General features: G+C 46.5%; 2 protein-coding genes across 2 annotated transcripts in view; one reads left to right on the forward strand and one right to left on the reverse strand.

Annotated features, from left to right (window-relative positions):
• Positions 1 to 4,119, forward strand: part of Wipf3 (WAS/WASL interacting protein family member 3) — a 79,519-nt gene extending 75,400 nt beyond the window's left edge. Inside the window, exon 10 of the mRNA XM_031381967.1 lies at positions 1,263 to 4,119. Within this exon, the coding sequence (XP_031237827.1) occupies positions 1,263 to 1,286 (24 nt within the window). The 3' untranslated portion in view covers positions 1,287 to 4,119. The remainder of the gene's footprint in view (positions 1 to 1,262) is intronic.
• Positions 4,120 to 6,188: 2,069 nt separating this feature from the next.
• Positions 6,189 to 21,972, reverse strand: part of Scrn1 (secernin 1) — a 63,522-nt gene continuing 47,738 nt past the window's right edge. The window contains exons 6-8 of the mRNA XM_031381968.1: positions 20,695 to 20,860; positions 12,755 to 12,935; positions 6,189 to 9,701 (exon numbers count right to left, since the gene is read on the reverse strand). Of these exons, the coding sequence (XP_031237828.1) occupies positions 9,543 to 9,701; positions 12,755 to 12,935; positions 20,695 to 20,860 (506 nt within the window). The 3' untranslated portion in view covers positions 6,189 to 9,542. The remainder of the gene's footprint in view (positions 9,702 to 12,754; positions 12,936 to 20,694; positions 20,861 to 21,972) is intronic.

A 21,972-nucleotide genomic window follows, 5' to 3' on the forward strand; every position in this document is an offset into this window, starting at 1 on the left:
TTCCTAAAATGAATGTCTTAAATGTATTTTTATTTTATGTGTATGGGTGTTTTTTTTCCTACATGTATATCTGTGTACCACATGTGTGCGGTGCCCATAGAAGCCAGAGAGGGTGCCAGATGCCCTGGAACTAGAGTTTTAGATAGATATAGTTACAGTTGTGAGCTGCTATGTGGTGCTGTGAACTGAACCTGGGTCCTCTGGAAGAGCAGTCAGGGCTCTTCACCTCTGAGCCATCTCTTCAGAGCTATATTTTCTGAAATGACTAGGTAATATTTTATGATCAGCAAACCAAAAGATTCACCACACTCCTAGCGCCTACATTTACAAAACTTTTCCTGTTTTTCTGTTCGCTCTCATTTGACCCTTCACAATAACCAGATGATCGAGCTGAAGAGAGAAGCTCATGTATTTCCACAAAGGAGAACCTGTTGCAGAAGTCACCCAGGGCGACTTTTTGACTTCTGTCTGGTGTTCCCACTGCTTTGCTAATCTACTAGAATCCCAAGCAGCAAGGCTCATCCTCCCCAACCTGCGGCAAAGCTGTGTGGCCATTGGGCAGGACCTGTCCCCAACCTCAGGACAAGCACATGTGGAAATCATCCCATAAGGATGGTTTTCACCTTTCTGGACCTAGATCTTCAGGCTTCTATCTCAGGGCTCCCAGCCATGGGTTGGCTATGACATTTGTAAAGAAGACCCCAGTTCAGTCAAGGAGAGCTTCTAATGTTGTCTTTAAGCATCCCAAAGTCAAGGTATTTTATGTCTCATTGGGAATTGCCTTAATCGACTTGCACTACATGAGGATACAAAGCAGTGCACAGGAGAACCGCTGGGCTTGAGAGAACAGACAGAGCCAGAGACTGGTATGGATATGCGTACCATGGCCCAGGGCTAGAACTCTGAGGACTCTGGTTCCCTTCCCTCCTTTCTGTTGCCTTCATATGGCTTCTCCAACATGCTGTTTGCTTTGCCTGAGCTCTGTGCCAAGTGAACTGCATATGGTTGCTTCTGTAAATATTTATAAGACTGTATCAGGTCTCCAAATACCATCAACTTCAAGTCCTTTACTCCTTCCCATTCTCAATCTCTGGGGGAAAAACAAAACAAAACAAAACACAAAACCAACTCCTTGTACATGATGGAGTCATCTCTCCCACAAGGAAAATCTGAAAGTCTTAGATCCCAGCCATGGGATCTTCCATAGACAATGTGTCTTCATGAAAACGTTTTTGCGGTAATATTCTGTCATGTTTCTGCAGTTATCTCTAAAGGCACTCCGGTGAGAAGATGGTGAAGCCAAGGTCCTGGAGTTCTGGATTGGATGGACACCAGGATGACTCCTCGAGACCCTACTGTACTCAAGCTCCACACATTTGACATACAGGCTCTGCACTGAGCGTTTATTTATTGTAAATAATGATTTGCACGAACCCTAGAGCACCATTTTAATCAACTTTTATTTGAGTAATATTTTAATATTTTTAAAACATGCATCCTGGCATTTGTCTGTCTTGTACAGATGGCACCCTATCCCACCCGCCCTGTAGTGTCCACTGTGACTATAGCATATGCTTGCAGGCTGGTCCTTCTGAAACCTTTTTCCAGAGAATCCTTAGTTTTCAAGTAGTCCAAAAGTCATAACTCTCCACAATAGCTTCTTATTGGCATGACTCTCATCACACCAACTGCAAAATCGAACCAAATAATGCCTTATAAACCATGCAGCTCAGAGGAAGCAGTGTGCCCCAGGTCCTGGTGTGGCCACACAGCTTCCGGTGAGCGAGATGCCATGTCTCGCTTCTTTTTAGCAGTACAGGGATGTCATTTTGCTGACTAACGTATATGTATATATATATATATATATATCCCAATGCAAAGGCTAGAGTGGGCGTGGCCCCTACCATGCCTTCCGCAGAGCCCCTTTTCTAACTGAATTCTTTTACAAGTAGCCAATGCTCTTACTGTTTACAGCATCCCTTGTGCCCAGTCTCCACTTTCCTTCTGCCCCTCCATGTTCCCAGCTCCATGCTGGTAGCCAGGGTAAAGTCGGCTTTATGAGATTTTGATATCCTCCTACCCCTGCAGAGTACAGTTGTATACAGCTCATGATTATTATACGTTTATTTTTACCTCAGAAATCTCCCTCCCCAAACTCTACTCGGAGTGAAAGATTTACGTGGAAAGTACAACATATATTTAAAAAAGAACAAAAGGAAGATGAAAGAAACAGATCCACCGGTAACACGCCTACCCCAAAAGCCTAAGGATATACACAGAAAGCTGGAATAACATTTGTTATTGCATTGCTGGGGAAGCAGGGGCAGGCGGATCCCTGTGACTCACTGGCCGGCCAAGCCAATCAGGGAAGCCCAGGTTCCAGAAAGTGACATTGTCTCAAAATACAAGGTGGCAACTCCTGAGGCCACAACACCGAAAGTTGAGAGGCCCACGTATTACATGTATACACATCCCACACAGGAACATATGCAGCCATATACAAACACATACAAAAGAGCAAAGCAGCTTTTGGAGTATATTTCAAATATCTGGCCCCGTTGTCAGGAACCCCATCAGCCCAAAGGACCTTCCCTCTGTGCTGAAGAGCACAGATGACTCTCTTCCCTGGTAGTGTGTGCCCGGGGTGCCCGGCAGATACATGCAGCAAGGTCAGCTGCCCTGAATAGACAGAGGGCCACACCAGGCTGGGGCTGCTCTCTGTACCCTTCTTTGATTCTCCAGGGAGTGAAGGATGCTTTTGCTTCTTGTCAGGCCCCAAATGCTCCCATCCACCAGAGAGGGGAGCCTGTAGCAGAGGAGGGGGAAAGGGTTGGAAACAGTCTAATCCCTCACTGTGCTGGGAATAGCTAGGAATAGACAAAGGAGAAGGGCAGTGGGCTATGATGTGCTTTGGAGCATCCCACTCAGGCACTCACCCCACAGGAATATTATTAGCCCAGCCCTGGCCATCCGGGGACAATAGATAAGGAGTGTGTTCAGCCGTGTGTCTGCAGACACCTAACTGTCGTTTGGAGCAAATGTCCTACATGAGCACTGTGCTTTCTCTTTCCAGATAGGAGAATCTGAGCCAGGGTCAAGTTTCTGAAATCTCTGGGGCAATGACTCAAGCCGTTGTAACAGCCACATCAACAGACGTGAAGGTTCTATACTGCTGATTTGTTGCATTGGCTCTGGAAGTGTGCAGAAAGGTTAAGATCCACTCTACTCTTCTCCCAGCCATGCAAAGTGATAATCATTAAAAGGCTTTTTCATAACTACGATGAGGGCCATCAGGAAGCCAGCCCTGCCTTTGAAGTAGTCTGTTTGCCCAGTGAGTTATTCACATACTATGTGGGCAATTCACGTACACTGTAGAACACCATGTTCCACACTGATGGCACAAGAATTTAAACTATTCACGAGTGGGGAGATGTCTCTGTCAGTAGACATCCTACTGCCCAAGCATGAGGACCTGTGTTCATATCCCCAGGACCTACATAAAAGCCAGGCCTGGGGTGCAAGTCTGTAATCCTTGGTAGAGGATTGGGTAAAGTTGGGTAGAGGCAGTGGATCCCAGGAAGGTCAGTAGCCAGCCTAGCAGAATTAGCGAGCTGCAAGCTCCAGGTTTAGTGAGAAACTCTAACAATAAGGTAGATATAGACCAAAAAAAGATACCTGTGGCTGGCCTTTGGGCCTCCACATGCCTGTGCACACATGTGCCCTTGTTCATACACACACACACACACACACACACACACACACATACACATAACACATAAATATTTTTTACAAAGTTATTTAAGGACAGAAGGAAGGAACAAGCAGAAACCAAAAATAGCAAGCAAGGAGCAGTCTCAGGGATCTGGCCTCGCAGCTCTCCTCAAGAGCTGTCCCGGAGCCTTCCCCTCCAAGTCCAAGTGGGTACATTCAGTTCCCACCAGCAGTGTACAGGTTAGGCCCCGACCGTGAACTCACACGTGGAGGCGTCCCTGCTATCCTTGCTTACCCTCACATTGCAGACTGTGACTCCCCCAATGTCTCACCTGTATTTTATATTTTATGGGTGTCCCCTGCTGCAGATTCATTCCTTTGTACCTAATAAACTTTAATAAGTGAGAATGTGTTTGTTTCCCTGTGAAAACTCATCTGTGATCCCCTTTTTTGATTGACATGTGATGAATACACACATTTCTGGGGTATGGTATGAGGCTGTGGTGTGTGAATGCAGTGTGTAACAGTCAGGCTTAAGTACTAAGACACATTTTTAAGGATCCAGAGGACTTAAACATAGGACAGTGATTTTTGGAACACCAGGAGTAGCACCTTTTACACTATATTTATTTTTATTTATGTGTATGAGTATTTATGTATAGGCCATGTGTGCAGGTGCCCATAGAGGCTAGAAGAGGGTGTCAGATCCCCTAGAGTGACAGGTGATTGTGAGCTTCCCCAGCACCCGTGTCGGGAACTGAACTTGGATCCTCTGGTCCTATTCTGCCCTGTCCCAGAGCACTGTGTCTACTTGCCTCTCTTTGCCAATGAAAAGGGGCCTTCTCAGAACATCAAGATTATGTTTTGACATCAGTCTTTGTAAGGGCGGGAACTAAACCATGCAGCTAGCTGTGTGTCTCCTGGCCTGCACTTGCCTACCTTTCTTGGCTCATCAGTGGGGACCCCAGGCACCAAGCTCAGTCTGGCTGAATCAGCGTTCCTTTCTCTCCCAGCCATGTCCAAGTCTCCCATCTTTGTTCATGATATGAAACTTGTCCCCAGAGCACTAAAATGTTATCACTATGTCATCCCTCTAGCCCCTGGAACACCAAAAAATGCCAGGGGAGTGCCTTCCATACACATTTTAAAAGTAGAAAACATACTTACCAGTTTTATTACTATAGTATGGGTCAAGAATGTTGCTTATAAATTCTGCTAATGTATTAAAATGAGAAAAGTTTATTTTTTTAAAGTATTTATTTTGTAGTCCTAGGGATTGAATACAGGGCCTTGTTATTTAGGCAAGCTCTCTACCACCAAGGAACGCTCCAACCTAAAGCCCTTAGTCTCTCCCCTACAACTCCGCAAGCCCTTTGAAAGAGGCTCCTCTGTCAAGCAGGGACCTCTTGCCTCCACAGCTGTGTTTCTAGTGGACACAGAAGCCTGGAAAAAGAGAGATGAAGTTCACCTGCTAAGGGGAGGGGGCTGTCTGAGACCAGAGTTGAAAGGCAAACCAGGATATGAATCTCTTGAGTTTTGGAGATTAAATTACTTAGGTGTGTCTCAGTTTCTTCATCAGCCAAACCAGGGTGTAAATGCATAGCTAGGATGTAAAGAGATGAAGACACACACTGTCAAGCTCTGAACACTTGGGTCCCAGAGCTAAGTAAGGGCACGAGCCACACTCTGGAAAGCAAACAGGCTATATATTTGCCCCTTCTAAATATTTCAGGTAAACAGATATGTGTATGTGTATTTTTTGACATTCGTTTTGTCCAACACAGTGTTCATACATATTGTATGTAGCATATGTCAGAATTGTCTCCTTCTAAGGGTGAGTAGTACTCCATTGCCTAGATATACCACATTATGTAACCATCCATCCATACATTTATCTATAGGTAAGTAATTAAATAAGCTGGGAAGCTGACTGAACAGGCATCTTTATAGGTCTTGATTTCAATCCTTTGGTACATACTAGGTGATAGAATTCCTGGGCCATATGACAGTTTATGAAAAAAATCTCCATAGTTTACAGTGGACAACCATTTTCATTTCTGCCAGCAATGTGCACTGTTTCCAGCTCCTTACATCGCGGCCGCTGTTCTCACAGAGCTGAGTGGCATATGGTTATAGTTTGGGGTGTTGTTGTTGTTGTTGTTGACAGGGTTTCTCTGGGTAGCCCTGGCTATCTTGGGATTCTCACTGTAAACCAGGCTATCCTCAAATTCAGAGATCCACCTGCTTGTCTGCCTCCCAAGGTACTGGGATTAGAAGGGTACCCCAGCACACCCAGCTGGGGTTCATTTTTAAACAGTGACTTTGTCTTTGTAGAGATGCATACATAGTGTAAGGCCCTGGTGAGGTGGTTGAGCTTTCTAAAGATTCCAACTGGAAAAATCACAGTCTTTTGCACGTATGTGTTATGACTGGTGTTGACTATGTTCATGAAACATATACAGGAAGAGACTCCCACGTTTTGACTTCCATGTTTTTTTATTGTACACTTGGTGCATTTAAAGACACTCCGAGGGCAAGCACTGGATAGAGACATGGTTTGATTTGTAGATATTTGTACAAAAGGCTGTTAAGACTACATGGTCAGTTCTCCCCCACAGGAAACAAAGGTTTTCTGTTATACTGCTCCAGCTGTGGCATTTCAGTTCTCACAACAGGATTAGAGACATGTCCTTATTGATTCCTGCAAGAATTCTCTGCATGACAGTTCAGGATGATTGGCTTCAGTCCAATAAAACACATGTGACGCACACTACGGGACAGGAGTTGGGGCTCACCACCAGTGTGGTGTGAAATGCCATGGCTGTGGGAGGCACCGGAGAGGGCCGGGATGCTTGCCCAACACCTGCCACACCTCTCCCTCCATGGTGTGCTTTCTCCCAAGGCTGAACTCTGAGCTGAAGATGGTTGCAATACAAGAATGCAGTCAATAGTTTTAAGACACGCACACCTGGCTGCCCTGAGGCCCTTCCAGAGTGGCATCGCCTGTATCATTGTGAGATGACAGTTTTGTGATGACAATTGTTTTCACAGCTACTGATTCACCCGAGAGGGAGGGGGCATTGCCACTGAACTCTACTAGGCGTACACCTGCTTCATTAGATTGTGAGGCCAACTCCTCCCAACACTGGAGCTTGTGTTGAGCTAAGTCTCCAAAGAGTTTGTCAGATGCTTATCCAGCTTTCAGACCCCCCTAAGGATGATAAAAGACTATTTCCACTTTACTAACTTATGTTCACTCAAGTGTCTGCCCCCAGCTAGGCTGGCATTTTCATTTACTGCAAATCTCATCTACACAACACTAGCTAGCTTAGGTTAGGTTCTGTGGGGCAGGTGGCGCAGGTGGGGCAGGCAGTCCATCCTTCATGATCATGACTTATTTCTGTCCAAAGTGTGCTCAGGATTCCCCCATCCTCAAGGGTTAATAGATACAGGGTGGTCTTCTGGGAAGTTAATTACAGAGCGATCTTAAACATTCCTGAATATCTGTTCTCTCCATGCTGTTCATAAAAGTGACCCCTAACTGAAAAATTACCCGTGTAAGAAGTGTTTCTTCAAAGAGAAATCTGTTAGATGCATTTTAAAACAAATATTCTCCTACGTCCGCTTACTCAAAATCCAGTATCATTTCTGTTGTTAGTTTTGATAAACTCACTAAAGGACGTGCAGGCACCGTGGCAGATTTCCTACTCTCCTCTCGTGTGTTCTCATCCACCCCAGTAAGCAAAGCTTCCATAGCTCAACTCTTATCCATTGCCTGAGGAGAAAACCAGGCCCTTTAGCGGCTGCTCTTAGGGGGCTGCTGCGCCCTCTGGTGGTAACATGACAACATGGTTGAGCTGTACAATGCTCCAAAGAGCTTTTCTCAGTGAGGCTGGACTACAGTCAACAATAAAAACAGCCACTGGGTTTTCCAGTGCACACCTGAGTAACAACATCAAGTTGTCACAGCCATCTGCGACCTTGGCCAAAGTAATGAAAGAAGGTGGCTATGTCGTTTGCTATCACTAGACCTCTGATCAAACCCCTAATCACCTAGGTTGTCTCAGGCAGGTCAGATCGGATGAGCTGGCCTCAGAGACAGAGGAGAGACCACACAAGGAGTTCACAGGATGGCTTTCTGCATCACCTTCCTTAAATAGCTCAGCAGGTGAGGATGGACGGGCAACTGCTTCCTCCTCAAACCTCACCCTTTTCCTCTTTGCACCTGCCGGGCACTTTCAGCTTAGCTGCTCTTCCTGTGACCCTCTGTTCATCCGCAAGAGATGCCAGGTTGTCATGAATTTGTCCCATCTCTCATGTTTTGCCATTTGTTTATATGTGGAACCCACAAAACAGTCAAGAAAGGGGCTCACAGTGAATAGTCTCTCTCTCTCTCTCTCTCTCTCTCTCTCTCTCTCTCTCTCTCTCTCTCTCTCTCTCTCTCTCAAATGAGGGTTGGAAGAGAAACAAGACTTGTCCCAATAAAACCTGTAGCCAGCATCACATTGTGAAATGAAGGCTCAGGTCCCTGCCAGCCCTAAGCCATGCCTGAGATCACTGATGGACAGTTTCTGTTTGCTCAGCCCTGTCAAGAATGAGGACCTATAATTAGGCCCCCACAGCACATGCTCACTGGCTGCTCCTCTAGTCTATACTTCTGCCAGTCATCTTTCTGCCCCTTCAGTCATGGAGAGTGGCAGTGGATAGGCACCTATACCTCTCTCCCATTCTAGACATCGTCCCAAGGCATCTGTTGGGCAGTGGGGCGTGAGACTGACGTGGAGGAGATCCTACTGATTTATGGGATCTAGTTAACGAAGCAGTGGGTGGGATGAGGCTGACTGGTCTGTGGATAAATGTCTCACCACCTTCTGCCCTCAGCCCGCCCTGTCTTCCTCACATACTCCTGCGGCGTCAAATCCTTTGTGCAAACACACCGATGCTGGAAACAAATGAGTTTAATTTCCGGCTCTGCTGAGACCATGGCTGCTCAGATCCCAGGTACATTAGCCATGCTCTCCGCAGTCAGGAGCGACCCTTTCCTTTCCCTCATTGGCTGAGATTTGCAGCTGCGTATGGCTGCTCTGCAGGGGGCCATTTAATGAATCTCATACAAGATGCTGACAATCAAATCCCAATCACTTCTACACGGGGCCAGGTCCTCAGGTGGGAGCACTGCTGGATGGGAGGTGCGGCTAACATGGATGCCCAGCTCTCCTGCAGGTGGAAGCAGGTCTGCTCCATTGCATGCGAGCACAGTTCACAACAGACAGGTCTTCAGGTCTTTCAAAAATCACGTACAGTGGAGCAGAGCTGGGACTGTGCCCATGAGTCCTCTGTTCCTTCCCAGGACACACTTGGGGGGACTATGAGCTACACACAGGTCTGTGCTCTGTGGAGGGAAGCTGGGGGGCTCTCCCCCATCCACACACACAAGAGCCTTTGGTATGAACAAAAGCCTTTTGTTAACCTTAAAGAAACCACTATCTAGAGAGGGGCCAGGCCCTTCACAACTCTTGTCTTTCCCACCAGCGTGGCCCTGCAGCCCTGCCCAAGGCGAGGGAACTCTAGTTCCTCATAAGAAGCTAAGGTGTCCATTGTCACTGAAATACAAGAACATCTTCAAGCCCATAGCTTATCACACAATGGAGCAAGAGGCAAGTGGGATCGCGTTACATAGCAAAGGGGGGGGGGGTGCTAAGCTGAACAGAGGGAACATTTAGACACAAGGAGGCCACATGGTAACTCTCATTTTACTCAAACAGAAGAGTGTTTATCTGCTGGTAATTTAGTCGGGTGGGAAATTTTGAGTAAGGATGGGGGTGCTTACATCACTTAAAGAACTTCATCTCCGTGTCCACACAGTCATAGAAAAGGTCCCCCACCTCAGCGGGGTCCGGGGGCTCAGGGCTGCTCAGAATCTCTTCCATGGCCTCCAAGCCTTGCTTCTCCAACTCCAGCATGGTCTTCCTCAGGGTGCGGCCTTGCTCCTGAGGAAAGGACAGAGCCACGTAGAACAGCACGCATCATGACAGTGGACAGTGACAGCCTAGGGTCCATCTGACTTCCTGCCCTCAATCCCATCCTCCCCCTCCACTGATCTAAGCCGCTACCACCACCCAGGGGGGGGAGGGGCTGCTTTAGAATATGGTTACATCACCAGCCTGCTCAGAAACACTTCCACGGCCACCAGCTTGTCAGAATTCAGAATAAAGCCTGACTACTGAGTGTTAGGATGCACTGGCCTCTTGTCTTGTGGATCCATCCCTTCAGCCATACGCATGGCTATCCTCCATGATATTCTCTCCCCATAGCTCAGGTGACTCTGTCCCCTGGAGGCTCTTCTCTCCCTCAACACTGTGTCAACCTGTGCCCATCTTCAGAGCTCTGTGGAGGCCTTTCCTCCAGAATGTAATAGCCTCACCCTACCAGAATCACCACCATCTGTGCTGTTATAGCTGGTCAACATGGCTGTGTTTCCCATTGCACCATGCCATCCTGGAGAGGAAGAGCTAGGCTTATGTCTGCCTTCCAATGACTGTAGCATAGTAGGCATTCTCAAAAAGATAATCTATTGAAGGGAGAAGTGGCTTGATTCATAAATAAATGCCCCATATATCTCCTAGTCACTCTTTTTCTATGATTCTGCTTTACAGGGGGTCAAGGCTGTATCTCGAGCTGGCAGCCAAACCTGGTACTATCTACGAGTCTCCAGTGTAATGCTGGCTTAGGCAGGGAAGCTGCAGGATGGAAGGGGTCCTGGAGAGTGGCTGGGGCTCGGCACTGTGAGGGGCCATTGGTGAGGATCCAACCTCAGTTTCAGTGGAGAGTGGGGCATATTGGAGACACAGGGATCAGCGTATAGCCACTAATGACAGTAGTGGATGCAGAATGGAGTTGGTCTGAGCCTGCGACAAGCTGGGTGTGTTAAAGATGGCAGAGCCTGAGAAACGGAGCTGTCCAGTCTCTTTGGAGTTCAGAAAATTATGAGTTCCAGATGCCACACCAAGTTTGATTGATACCGCCAGATGTCAATTTCGCTTTGATTTGATTGTAACTGTACCCTGGTTCTACACTTTTAAAATATAACATTTAACTTATTCTTCATTTTTACAGGACCCTAAGTCAAGAAATGTGGGATTTTTAAAAAGAACTTGCCCTTTTAAAGTATTGAAAAAAATTTCTGTGACAGGGTCTCTCTAGTCCTAGTCTTGGCTGTCTTGGAACTTGATATGTGGAGAAGGCTGACCTTGAACTCACAGAAATCCACCTGCTTCTGTCTCCTGAGTGCTGGGATTAAAGGTGTGCGCTATCATATTTGACTAAAGTATTGACATTTTAAAAGACTTTAGGACCTGTGAAAGTATACTGCGTTTTATATTGTGACATTTACATGAAACTTTAAGGCTGAACTTCAGTTGAGAAAATGGCTCAGTCAATCTGGAAGATAGGAAGTCTCTTGGGTAATTCTCTTTATCAATAGTTGACCTTGGAAGGCCCAGCTTACTATGAACAAGTCCAAATGGTCATGGAGTATATTAAAAATGCAGGCTGAGCAAGCATGGGAGGCAAGCCAGTAAGCAGCATTCCTTCATGGCCTCTGCTTCAGTTTCTGTCTCCTGGCTCTTGCTTCGAGCTTCTGCCATGGCTTCCCTCAATGGTGGATTCTAATGCAGATGTAAGCCAAATAAAAGCTTTCCTCTAAAGCTGTTTTTGGTCATGGTATCTACCACAGCAACAGAAAACAAAGTAAAACAGTGTGCTTTATGTATGTGCGGTGTACATGCATATGTACAGACATACACACCTATACATATACATGTTATATGCATGCAAGCAGAGGCCAGAAGAGGATGTCAGGTGTCCTGCTCCACCTGATTAACTCAAATCATGGCCTGTCAGTGAGTCTGGATCTAGGCTGGTAACTAAGACGCCAGACAATCCACTTTTCTCTGTATCCCACAGCACTATGGTTGTGGTACAGACTTGTACAGCCGTGACCAGCCTTTTATGTCGGTATTGAGGATCCCAGCCCGGATCCCAGCTCACACTGGCATGGCAAGCTTACCCAGACATCCCTCCAGTCCAAGTCATTGCCTTTTAAAATCCTTTTTAGATAACCACAATGCTAAATATAATAAAGTCGGGGCAGAGAGATGGCTCAGCAGTTAGGAGTACTTAGTGCTCTTGCAGAAGACCTGAGTTCACGTTGAGTGCCTCTTATAACTGCCTGTAACTCCAGCAACAGGGGAGTGCCCGATGCCTCTGACTTCCTTGGGCACCTGCAGCCATGTGCACAGAGACATGGGGATAAATATAAATCTAAGAAGGAAAATGAAGTATGTGTACCAACTTATCTGGAGACAGTTCTTTCCTTCAGGACAGCTTAGACCTATGAAGAGCTGTGATGCATGGGGCGGGGAAGCCGGGGAGTACCTGGCAACCACATCGGTGAAGATTCACCACTGATGGCTCCTGTGGGCATCTACTGGGTGCTCACTGAACTGATGTGTCCTAACTTTATTAACCAAAGCTTTTTCAGGCACAACAGTTGTACTCTGTGGGGTTATTTAAAACAAAAACAAAACCTTGGAACTTGAAAATCTGTGGTTGGATTGTGATAGAGTACGCAGCCTACAAGCCACCTTTTGAATGCAGTTGAGTGTGCAGCTGTTTTGCACACTCATCCTGTGATACCCTAAGTTCACACCACACTAGGGACAGTTACCGTTTAGAAATGGCGTATGACCAATTCCACACAGTACAGTTTTTCACCCCCAAAAAAGTACACAAAGATTTTAGATTGTGCATCTCCGACACTCCAAGATTAACAGTAGATAACAAAGAGATTGCCAGCCTTCTGGATTCAGAGTGACAGTAAACGTAGAGGTTTCAGGGAGGTTGGTAGGAAGGTTAACATCTGCATTGTCTTTCTGAAAGAGACCAGTCAGGCTAGAGAGGAGAGAGGTACGAGTGCCAGCCACCTGGCTGTCTCCTTTCTCACTGACCCCCACCATCCTCCCTCAACCTCCTTCCGGCTCACCTGGTCACTCTCGATGACAGCACGTGCCCACTCATGTGCCTTGTACAGCTCATGCCGGCGGTCTGGCTTCTCCTGGAACCGAGGTTCCTTTTTGGCTGGATCATCGTCACCAAAACAGGGTGACTGGGCTTTGGGGACAAGTTTTACATCATCGACAAAGATGAAAGGCTTGAATATGGACCTGGAGAGAAAGGAGAGCTGTGTCAGGCAGACTGAGCTTCATGCCTGGGGTTCCCAGTGTTGAGCCTAGTAAGGCAGGCAAGTGCAGGCCAGGAGACCCAGAGCGGCACATTTAGTTACCATTTCAGTAACACCAACAGCCGTTTATGAAGGCTGCTGTTGAAACAGACTTTTGCTGCTCTAGGAAGGTGATCTGAGAAGCCTCTTTTTTGGCAAAGAAGGTATAAGTAGACAGTGTTCCAGGACAGGGCAGAATAAGCCATATATTTGAATGGAAAAGAGGGCTGCCCATTTCTCTCCTGGGAAGACGATGGTTTTTGATTTTGATCTTAAGGGTCTACCTTCTTGAAAAATCTTTGAAGTATCTCATAGACTGAGATTATATCAGCTAAGCCCAGAGGCCCCTGAGGGGATATGACCAAATAAACAGAAGCCTGGGTGTCCGAGAGCTAGTGCTGACCAGAGCAGGTGCCCGATGCCTCCTGCTGTTTGACTCCCATTCTCCTGGCAGAATGAGTGGATATCTCAGAGGAAAAGCTCAGTCCAGGTGCATGCTCACATGTACTTGTGCATACTGAGTACATATCATACAAGTACACATACACACTGAAGAGAAGTCAGACGTATGAAGAGCCATAATAGGTGAGAGACACTCACAACTGACTAAAAGCTGGAAGAAAGCCTTATTCTTCCCCTCCACTCTCTACACACTGCTTGGACAGAGGGGCAATTCTGGCAGACACCAAGTGGCCACTTATAATAATAACAGGAGAACATGGAGCCTGCATGCTCAATGGGACTTTGATGGGTCTGTGTGGCTTATACCTTTTCTTCTCTCAATGGGCCCATTTCAAGAAGCCATGAGGGAGTTAAAAGTAAGCTGACACTTTAACTTCCTTAGCTCTGGAATATATGGAATATATGCAGCCAGAGCTCCCTTGTCATGGGCCACACAAACTGTTATGGATGATATGACTTGAAAAGGACCATGAACCAGTCACCCTTGCTACCAAGACATGGCCCACGTCCCTGGATTCATACCACCAACATCTCTCCGAACCCTGGACTTGGCCCTGTCCCGTTGAATCAGAATCTGCATTCAGCATGGCCTGAGGGGATTCATTCTATCTAAGACTGAGGGACACTGCATGGGCATGGTGCTGATAAATGGCTTCTAGATTCATTTTCCGAGGCCACAGGAGGAAAGAAAACTCAAGAGGGAGAAATACTGATCAGGCCCAGGTTCATTTAACCTGAAAGCACTGGAGTCAGGAGAGCCAGTGGTGCTGAATAAGGACAGGTGTCTGGAACTCTCCTGTCCTCTCAGGTGATGCATATATGCATCTACCTGAAATTCTCAATGAATTAATTTAAAATGAGGAAACGAATGGAATGGAAAGATGGCTCAGCAGTTATGAGCACCATTGCTCTTGCAGAGGACCTGGATTCAATTCCCAGTGCCCACATGGAAGTTCACAAGTTCAGGAGAACAGGTGCCATCTCCTGGCCTCTGCAGGCACTGCATGCATGTGGGGCATAGACTATATACATAGGCATATATTTGCATAGAATATCTGCCAGACAGTAGAACACAAGTCAGACTAGGCGTCCGCAGGGTCCTTGTTCCTCAGCCATTACTAAAGGAAATCCTGGAAGAGAGGAGAGCGACAGAAGGAACATACTTCTGCTTCCTGCAGCCTTTTGCAAATAGATCTTTGCTTTTCTCTACTGTTGACTGGTGGGTGTGAAAGAGGAGTTACTACAAAGCTGCAAGCTGGCTAGACCGATTTTGATTACCTCACATGGGAAAAGGGAGGAAGATGGAGGAAGAAGTGTATGTGCAACACCACAGGCATTAGATCGTTGACATCGGGTAGCACACAGTTGTCATCTCAGTAAGCACTGCCCTGGCCCGCAGGGCAAGCAGCTCTTAGATGGCTAGAGTCAGGGCACGTGCTACAGCAGTCCACTCTGGCTGGTACAGGGACCCTTCTGCACACAGAATGCAAACACTCCGAGGCTCAGGACAGTACCAAGCAGAGCCAGTGACAGACAGCCTGAGTGATGAGGCCTTGCAGCAGGAAGCTATAGTCATAAAACTGCTGAGGGGCTGAGTGAAGGCTCCTTGGGAAGATTTTCCCCCATTCTCACCAGCCCCAGGGCATGGGATGTTCATCTACCTCCCCAGTCCACCAAAACCCTAAAAGGGAGAGAGATTTCTTTGCAGAGAGCCCTGCCTTGCATACTGTGCTCCAATACACTGATCGCTGGGGAGGACCCTGCCAAGGACCAGGCAGGGCATTGCAGCAGCTCTAAACCAAGTGAGAACAGGAGGGCAAGCAATTGGACGGAGGCTGGGAATGGCAGTGTGTACCCTCTCCACATCAGATGTGAGGCCAGTGGTTTTGCTCTGCTTCTCAAGTGGACAGAAGTGATGGCTGTGGTACCTGTTCTGGTATGTCTATGTCTATGGGGCTTGAAAACTTGTGATTCCAACTTCAGTAAGTTCAGGCCACCCATAGTCTTTATCTTCTGTATCTTATACATAGGGGGAAATGGAGTAACATGTAGCAGCTCAGTATAACGTCAGTCTCCCTCACTACCTGCTGCATGTGAACTTCTCTAACTGATGTAAGGTGCCAGGAAACTTCTCTAGGGCAAAGGGCAGCATCTGTTTAGTCTTCTCAACTACTCTTTCTATTTGAAAATTAAACACTAAATTTGAGCAAGTACTCATCATATTTGATACAACCAAAGCTTCCCAGATTCCTTTTATGGTCTGTTAAAAAAACACTAACATCCTCAACTGCTAAAACATATGAGATATCAATTTGTGGCTGAAGGTAAACTTGAAACTATATAAATTATGTAAATAATAAAAATATATAATGATGGTCATTATAAATTGTAGGAATCATTACTAGTAATAAACCGAAACTAAATGGTTGTTTAAATGATGACTGAAGAAATATTTGTCAAATATGTTTAATCATCTGTATTTCTGGCCTATGTTCTACAAAGGAAATGTGAGGTACTTAGCAGCTTGAAACATTCTCATGTTTTTGACAATTTTTAGTGCAAAGCACATCTTTGATTCTAAATAGATAAGGGCACACCCAGGCATCTTTCCAAAACTGAATCTCAGACAGCAACTTCTTCAATGTACCTATATGAGTATTAATTAATGTCCACAGACAAGAAATGACTTGACCAAGGTCATATATCTAGGTGGTGTCAAAACTGAAACTGCCTCTCTGAGTCAGGGCCATTCATCCCAGCCACTGGTTCAGGCCACATCGCTCCACTGTTCCTGAGGGCCACACTGCTCCAGGTAGGAGGGAAGGCCCCATTTTACACATGATATGACTGAGGCTCACAGAGGCCAGTGCTTTGTGCAAAGTTAGATTCCAACTAAGTGGCTAAATTCATATCTTCTAAATAAATGTGAAGTCAGCATCTCCCACCACTTCCCATTCTAAATCTTCTACTTAGCTTTTATACATATCTGGCCAGAGAACAGTCTGACCTCAAACACCCTTCTGTTCTTGCTGAAGATAAGACACTCCCCAAGCGGCTATGCTGGGCGGATCTTGTGACCAAAATCCCTGAGGGACAAGAGACACAGAAAGGAACAATGCAAAGGCTGTAGCTTAAATGAATCTTCTCAATCATGACCCTGAGGGGGTGGGGGTGAGGGGGCAGCTAGCCTAGAATAACCAGTTTCTCCAAAAATGTAGGCACTATACGGAACGGCTCATCTGTGTCCATATGGCAACGTCACTCTAATCTTACATTCAGCTGAGAGCAGAGCCGCTCTTGGAAGGAGCTTGCATTATACAGGAGCACTAGGGAAGAGTACTGAAAAGAGACATTGCACAGGAGCACTGGGGAAGAGCACTGTACAGGATCACTGTGAAAAAGCAATGCACAGAAGCACTGGGGAAGAACATTGGAAAGAGACATTGTATAGGAACACTGAAAGGGACATTATACAGGAACACTTGGAAAGAGCAATGTACAGGAGGAGCACTGGGAAAGAGCACTGTACAGGAGCACTGAGAAAGAGCACTGTACAGGAGCACTAGGGAAGAGCATTGGCAAGGGATATTGTACAGGAGCACTGGAAAGGAACACTGGACAGAAGCACTGGACAGGAGCACTGGGAAAGAGCAGTGTACAGGAGGAGCACTGGGAAAGAGCATTGTTCAGGAGTACCGAGAAGGAGCACTGTATAGGAGCACTGGGAAGGAGAGCTGCACTTATGGAGCACAGGATGACCGTGCAGACAATAGTCTAGAGCCAGAAGCTTGGAGGCATTTGGAAGGTCAGAAGTGGAAGAGGGCAAGAGGAGGGGACTGGCATAGGAGGGTCTGAGAATGAAACTGAACAGGGCATGGGTACCATTTGGTCCAGTGCCCTCTAGCCCATGTATATCTGTGCTGATGTGCCCTGTGCACCAAAGGCCTCTTGTAGTGACTTCCTCTAGGAACAAATAGGTATCCTGTGCAGTTGACAGTAACCCAGATGATACAATCCGACCCAATCCATGAGGGACGCTATTTCTTCTATCTCTCGGTGTGATCTCGCCAGTTAACATCACTATCTTCTCCCTGTCGGCTTCCCAATACTATAACTTGAACCTGTGTAGGTTTGCCTCCATGCAAGGGCCTCTCAGTGCTGCCCTGGTCTAACAACTCTACCTCCTATCTGAGAAATGAGTTCTGATTGTGATGTTTGCCCATTTCTGTGGTGTGAACACTCTCTTTTTAGCCGGTTTAGAACGTCCAAAGACATCACAGCGCATGGGCTGGCAGAGATGAGCGAACACAGGAACTCCAGCTGCCACAGACTGTAAAACTCTATACTCAACAGTCTGAAAGAACCAAGGTTCCTCTCTAAATATTCTCCAAACCTGTGACACCTGTGGGGCATCAATAAGAAATACTTTCTCAGGAAATGGCGCCTGCAGGTCAGATCCGGTTCCCCAAAGCCAACCAGCCCCACTCTATCAGTAAAGGAGCCTGCTGACTCGACAGAGGAGTAATGTGGCAGAATTTGTCTCCTCAGGAAACATGATTAAAAGGCCTTTGTCTTCTTTCCCTCAAGCACTCAAATGCATTTTCTTTCACTCTCTAATTTCCGCGGTGCCTGGTACATGAGAAGAGGGGGCACAGAGGATGAAGGAATGAAGGGAAGAGATAGAGGTGAAAGCCAGCTTTCCAAGATCTTTAAATTAATGTGTAGAACATGCTAGGGAGGTACCCAAGCGTGCAGAGCCTGCCCATTGATCATGATATGGACCAGGTGGAGCAATTTGTATCTCATAATCAGAGTCTACTGCTCAGCAATCAGCATCTTGAAACAGCGCTACATTTCAGTAGTAGCATAAGTCAGCTGAGATCACCCTAATTTATTACCTGAAAAAACCCAGGGGCAGGTAATTACACTGCCTGCTGACAAAAGACAGAATGTTCAGCATGCCCAATTACAGAGAAGCACAGAATGAGAACTAACTGCAGTTCTGAGTCACAGAGAGCGGCATGGCCCATTTCACCACAGAAGACAAAACTGAACTGTCTTCTCAAAGGACTATAATCTTCTACAAGGTCTTTCCAATTAATTTAACCATGAATAATTTTCTTTTAAAACTACTTTCAAGTTTCCATTTAGTACCAAAGGCAATTTCACAATTCACTTCTGAAATTGGATTAAGCAGCCTGCTTCAACCTGGGCAATTGTATCCCTTTCTCTGAGTATTCTGGTGAGGATAAGTTTCATAGCCTAAGCAAAGTTAGAATGGGACCTCCAGACAGGGCAATGGAGTGTGGTCCAGTCAAACCCACTATTAAAAGTTTCCTTACAGAGTAATGTCTGCCCACCTTGGCAGAACACTCCAGACTGTGAAACAGAACTCTCACAGCTTCTGTAGGTCCACGGAGCCCTTGGGAGGCAAGTCTTAACCTATAAGAAGGGGACTAGGTGCAAAGAGGTGTGAAGAAAAAACGGGACCTCCTAGGCCAAGACATGGAGGAAGGTGGAGATAAAAATCAAAACTGAGCAGATGGAGTGGGGGAGGATCATCCAGAGAGGCTGCCAGGAATACTGCAGAGTGAAAGACACTGGGAGGACCAGCAGCAAGACCATGAGGATGGCTAAGCTTGGTGAGTAGGAGGTCGGGGAGGGACTGGCAAAAACCTAATCTCCAGCCTCATATGCAGGAAGCTGCACACCCAGCCAGTTCCGGTGCTTCAGGCCTGCCTGTGATGTGGGAGACTGATGGAGAGGAAAGGGAAGAGGAGGATTAGGAAAGAGGAGAAGAGGGAAGAGAAGACAAAGTGAGGGAAGGGACTAGGCAAGAGGAGGAGGGAGAGGAAGGTAGGGAAGGGAAACAGGGAGAGAGAGAAGGAAAGGAAGGAAGAAAGAGAAGGGAAGGGAAGGGAAGGGGAGGGGAGGAAAGGCCATGCCTACTTAGAAGGTTATTTTGGTTTTCTGCCTACTGAATCCCACCTTTCCACTGCATCTAGGGCTTCCTTCCTCCCCCTGTGAGGTTCTGGCCCTCAGCATCTCATCTATACCACCCTTTTCCATGTACACATGCCATCCCTAATTACTCAAAAGCACAATATTTCATATGTAGTAAGTGCCTGGCAATTTGTCAATGGGCTGTAAAAGAACTACTTAAACTGTGCATTGTCAGAAGTATCTATTGGTGTTGATAATAGTTTAAAAATAAAGCTAAGTGGTCAATGAGGTGCTTCAGTCATCTGAAACAGTCTCTAGGAAAGGAGGAAGGTGCAGCCATAGCTTCATATTCCTGACACTGTAGGAGGAAAATGTTTCGGCCACAGCAGGCCTGAAAATCAACAGCAGTGGGCTCTTCAGGAGCAAATCTAACAGCTTAACCATGGCCATTCAAAGAGTGCTCAGGGTTTCCATCAACCTGAAAATGCTAGAGAGTCGCCTGGAAGTTTCCCCGGGATGATAGGTTCTGGGGATCACCTCTCACATTCTGTTGGGGTAGGCATGGGTCAAGGCATCTGTACTTTTCAGACTGGTCCTCATGTGTGCAGGTTTAGGAACCTTTGGCTGGTTGGTTCTAAGCGACACGACCTGTGACTGCATGCCTGGATGCTTCCAGGGAGAAGGGCTGCTGTCTTCCTGGCACAAAAAAAAAGATGCTCTTTATAAATAATTGCTAAGCCTACTGTGAGTTATTAGTTTGTCTCGCTTCGTCTTCTCAACAACACAAAGGCAGGGCCAGGGTTGTCCCATTGTAACTATAAGAGTTAGTGAGGCAAAGTACTTATGCAACTGCTGGGTGGTAGAGTGAGGACTCCAAACCTGGCTGTCCCTCCTAGAGGGTGTGCCCACAATACTGTGCAGTACTGCCTTCCTGCTGAAGTGGGTAAAAAGAAGCTTCCCATACACAATGTCAAAAAAGTAGCAGGTGCATCCATCTGTATTATCCCTGGACCATTTTGCCCATTAACTCACAAGAAATGGCTTTTTGTAGACCTTGGGCATCCCTGTATCTGCCTCTTACTGTGTTTTATGCATTTTTGTATCTTCACCTATAACACCACGCTTGGCCCATGATCCTATACTCAGTAACAATAACTGGGTGTCATTCTTGGAATGAACACTATGTAGTTTCACCCAAGTACCCCAGGCTAAGAACTGAGAAATGTCACTTAAGTATCCAAGGGAAGGGCATGGTCGGGGCATATACTTTCTGCCCACGTGACATGTTTTAGACGAACCTGGAAGGATCTGGGGTCCCAGTGAAGTAGTGGATGCACGGTGAACTTCTGTTCTGAGGCAGGACAGACACTATGCTGGCTGTGGTGAGGAAAGACTCAGAATCTATGCAAACGCCACTGGCTTTGTCTCGTAAGATGTTGATCATCGTCTGCACAGTGATGCTTTCTGAGAGAGAGAGAAAAGATGAGAAAATATGACCATGTATAACTGTGAAGACTGCCAACCAAGCCTGATTCACTTCTTGTCACTTTTTACTAATAAATCTCCTGAAATCATACCTGAGAATGTAACTTCTCAACTACCGAATGTAATTGCTCTGATGACTAGGTCTGGCCACATGATAAACTCTGGCCAATGGGAGATGAGCAGAAATGGTGTGTGTGCATCTCTGTGTTCCATTCTTCACTTTTTCCTTCTGCCTTCCTGCTAGCTGGGTGAGGCCAACGAGTGATTCACAAACCGCAGCCCAGTGTTGAGCAGAAAAGTCTCCAGCCCTGAACTGTCTCTTTCCACATAGATGCCGCTATGAGAAAGCAATGGCTTCCATTTCCGTAAGCCGTGTTCATTTAGATCTCTTTGTTACAACTTTACCTCTATCTCAGCTCGTACAATAACTGAACAGACACAAACACGTAACTGTGTGGGGTCTGTATTGGCCCTCCACAACTCTCACCCTCATGCCTCTTTGCCGTTCAGGGTAAGTGTACTGTCTGAAGAAGGACCACTCTGCAGGGTGAGCCATATGCAGCAGCACTTAGAGTACTCAGCCTTCCGGACTCCTCACTCTAAATTCACATGAGTGGATTATGTCCTTGACTGCACACAATCCCATTCCCACAGGTTCTCCTCTAGTTATGATTCTATAAAACAGTCTTGCAGCTGAATGTGGGAATGAAGGGCTCATGCCTATAATCCCTTCATTCAGGAGGCAGGGGGAGCACTAAGCTGAGGCCATCCTAAGCTACAGTGTTAGTTTCAGGCCAGCCTGAGCTACAAGAAAACCTTTCTCAAACAAAACAAAACAAAACAAAACAAAACAAAACAAAACAAAACAAAACAAAACATGGTAGCTGTGTGGAGAAGCAGCTGGCCAGCTATGGGTGGAGCCCAGGTTTCAATAGAGTCACTCTTTCTCAAAACCAGCCTCTAAAATACCAAAAACAAGCATGCGAGCTCACAGCCCCACTCTTAGTCTGTGTGCACAAAGATGAAATCAAACAAGGAGAAGATTCTTCACTACAGTGCAAATCCTCCCTGCAAATCTCTGTTTACATTTC

Source organism: Mastomys coucha, unplaced genomic scaffold (genome assembly GCF_008632895.1).
Source record: "Mastomys coucha isolate ucsf_1 unplaced genomic scaffold, UCSF_Mcou_1 pScaffold20, whole genome shotgun sequence".
NCBI classification, from domain to species: domain Eukaryota; kingdom Metazoa; phylum Chordata; class Mammalia; order Rodentia; family Muridae; genus Mastomys; species Mastomys coucha.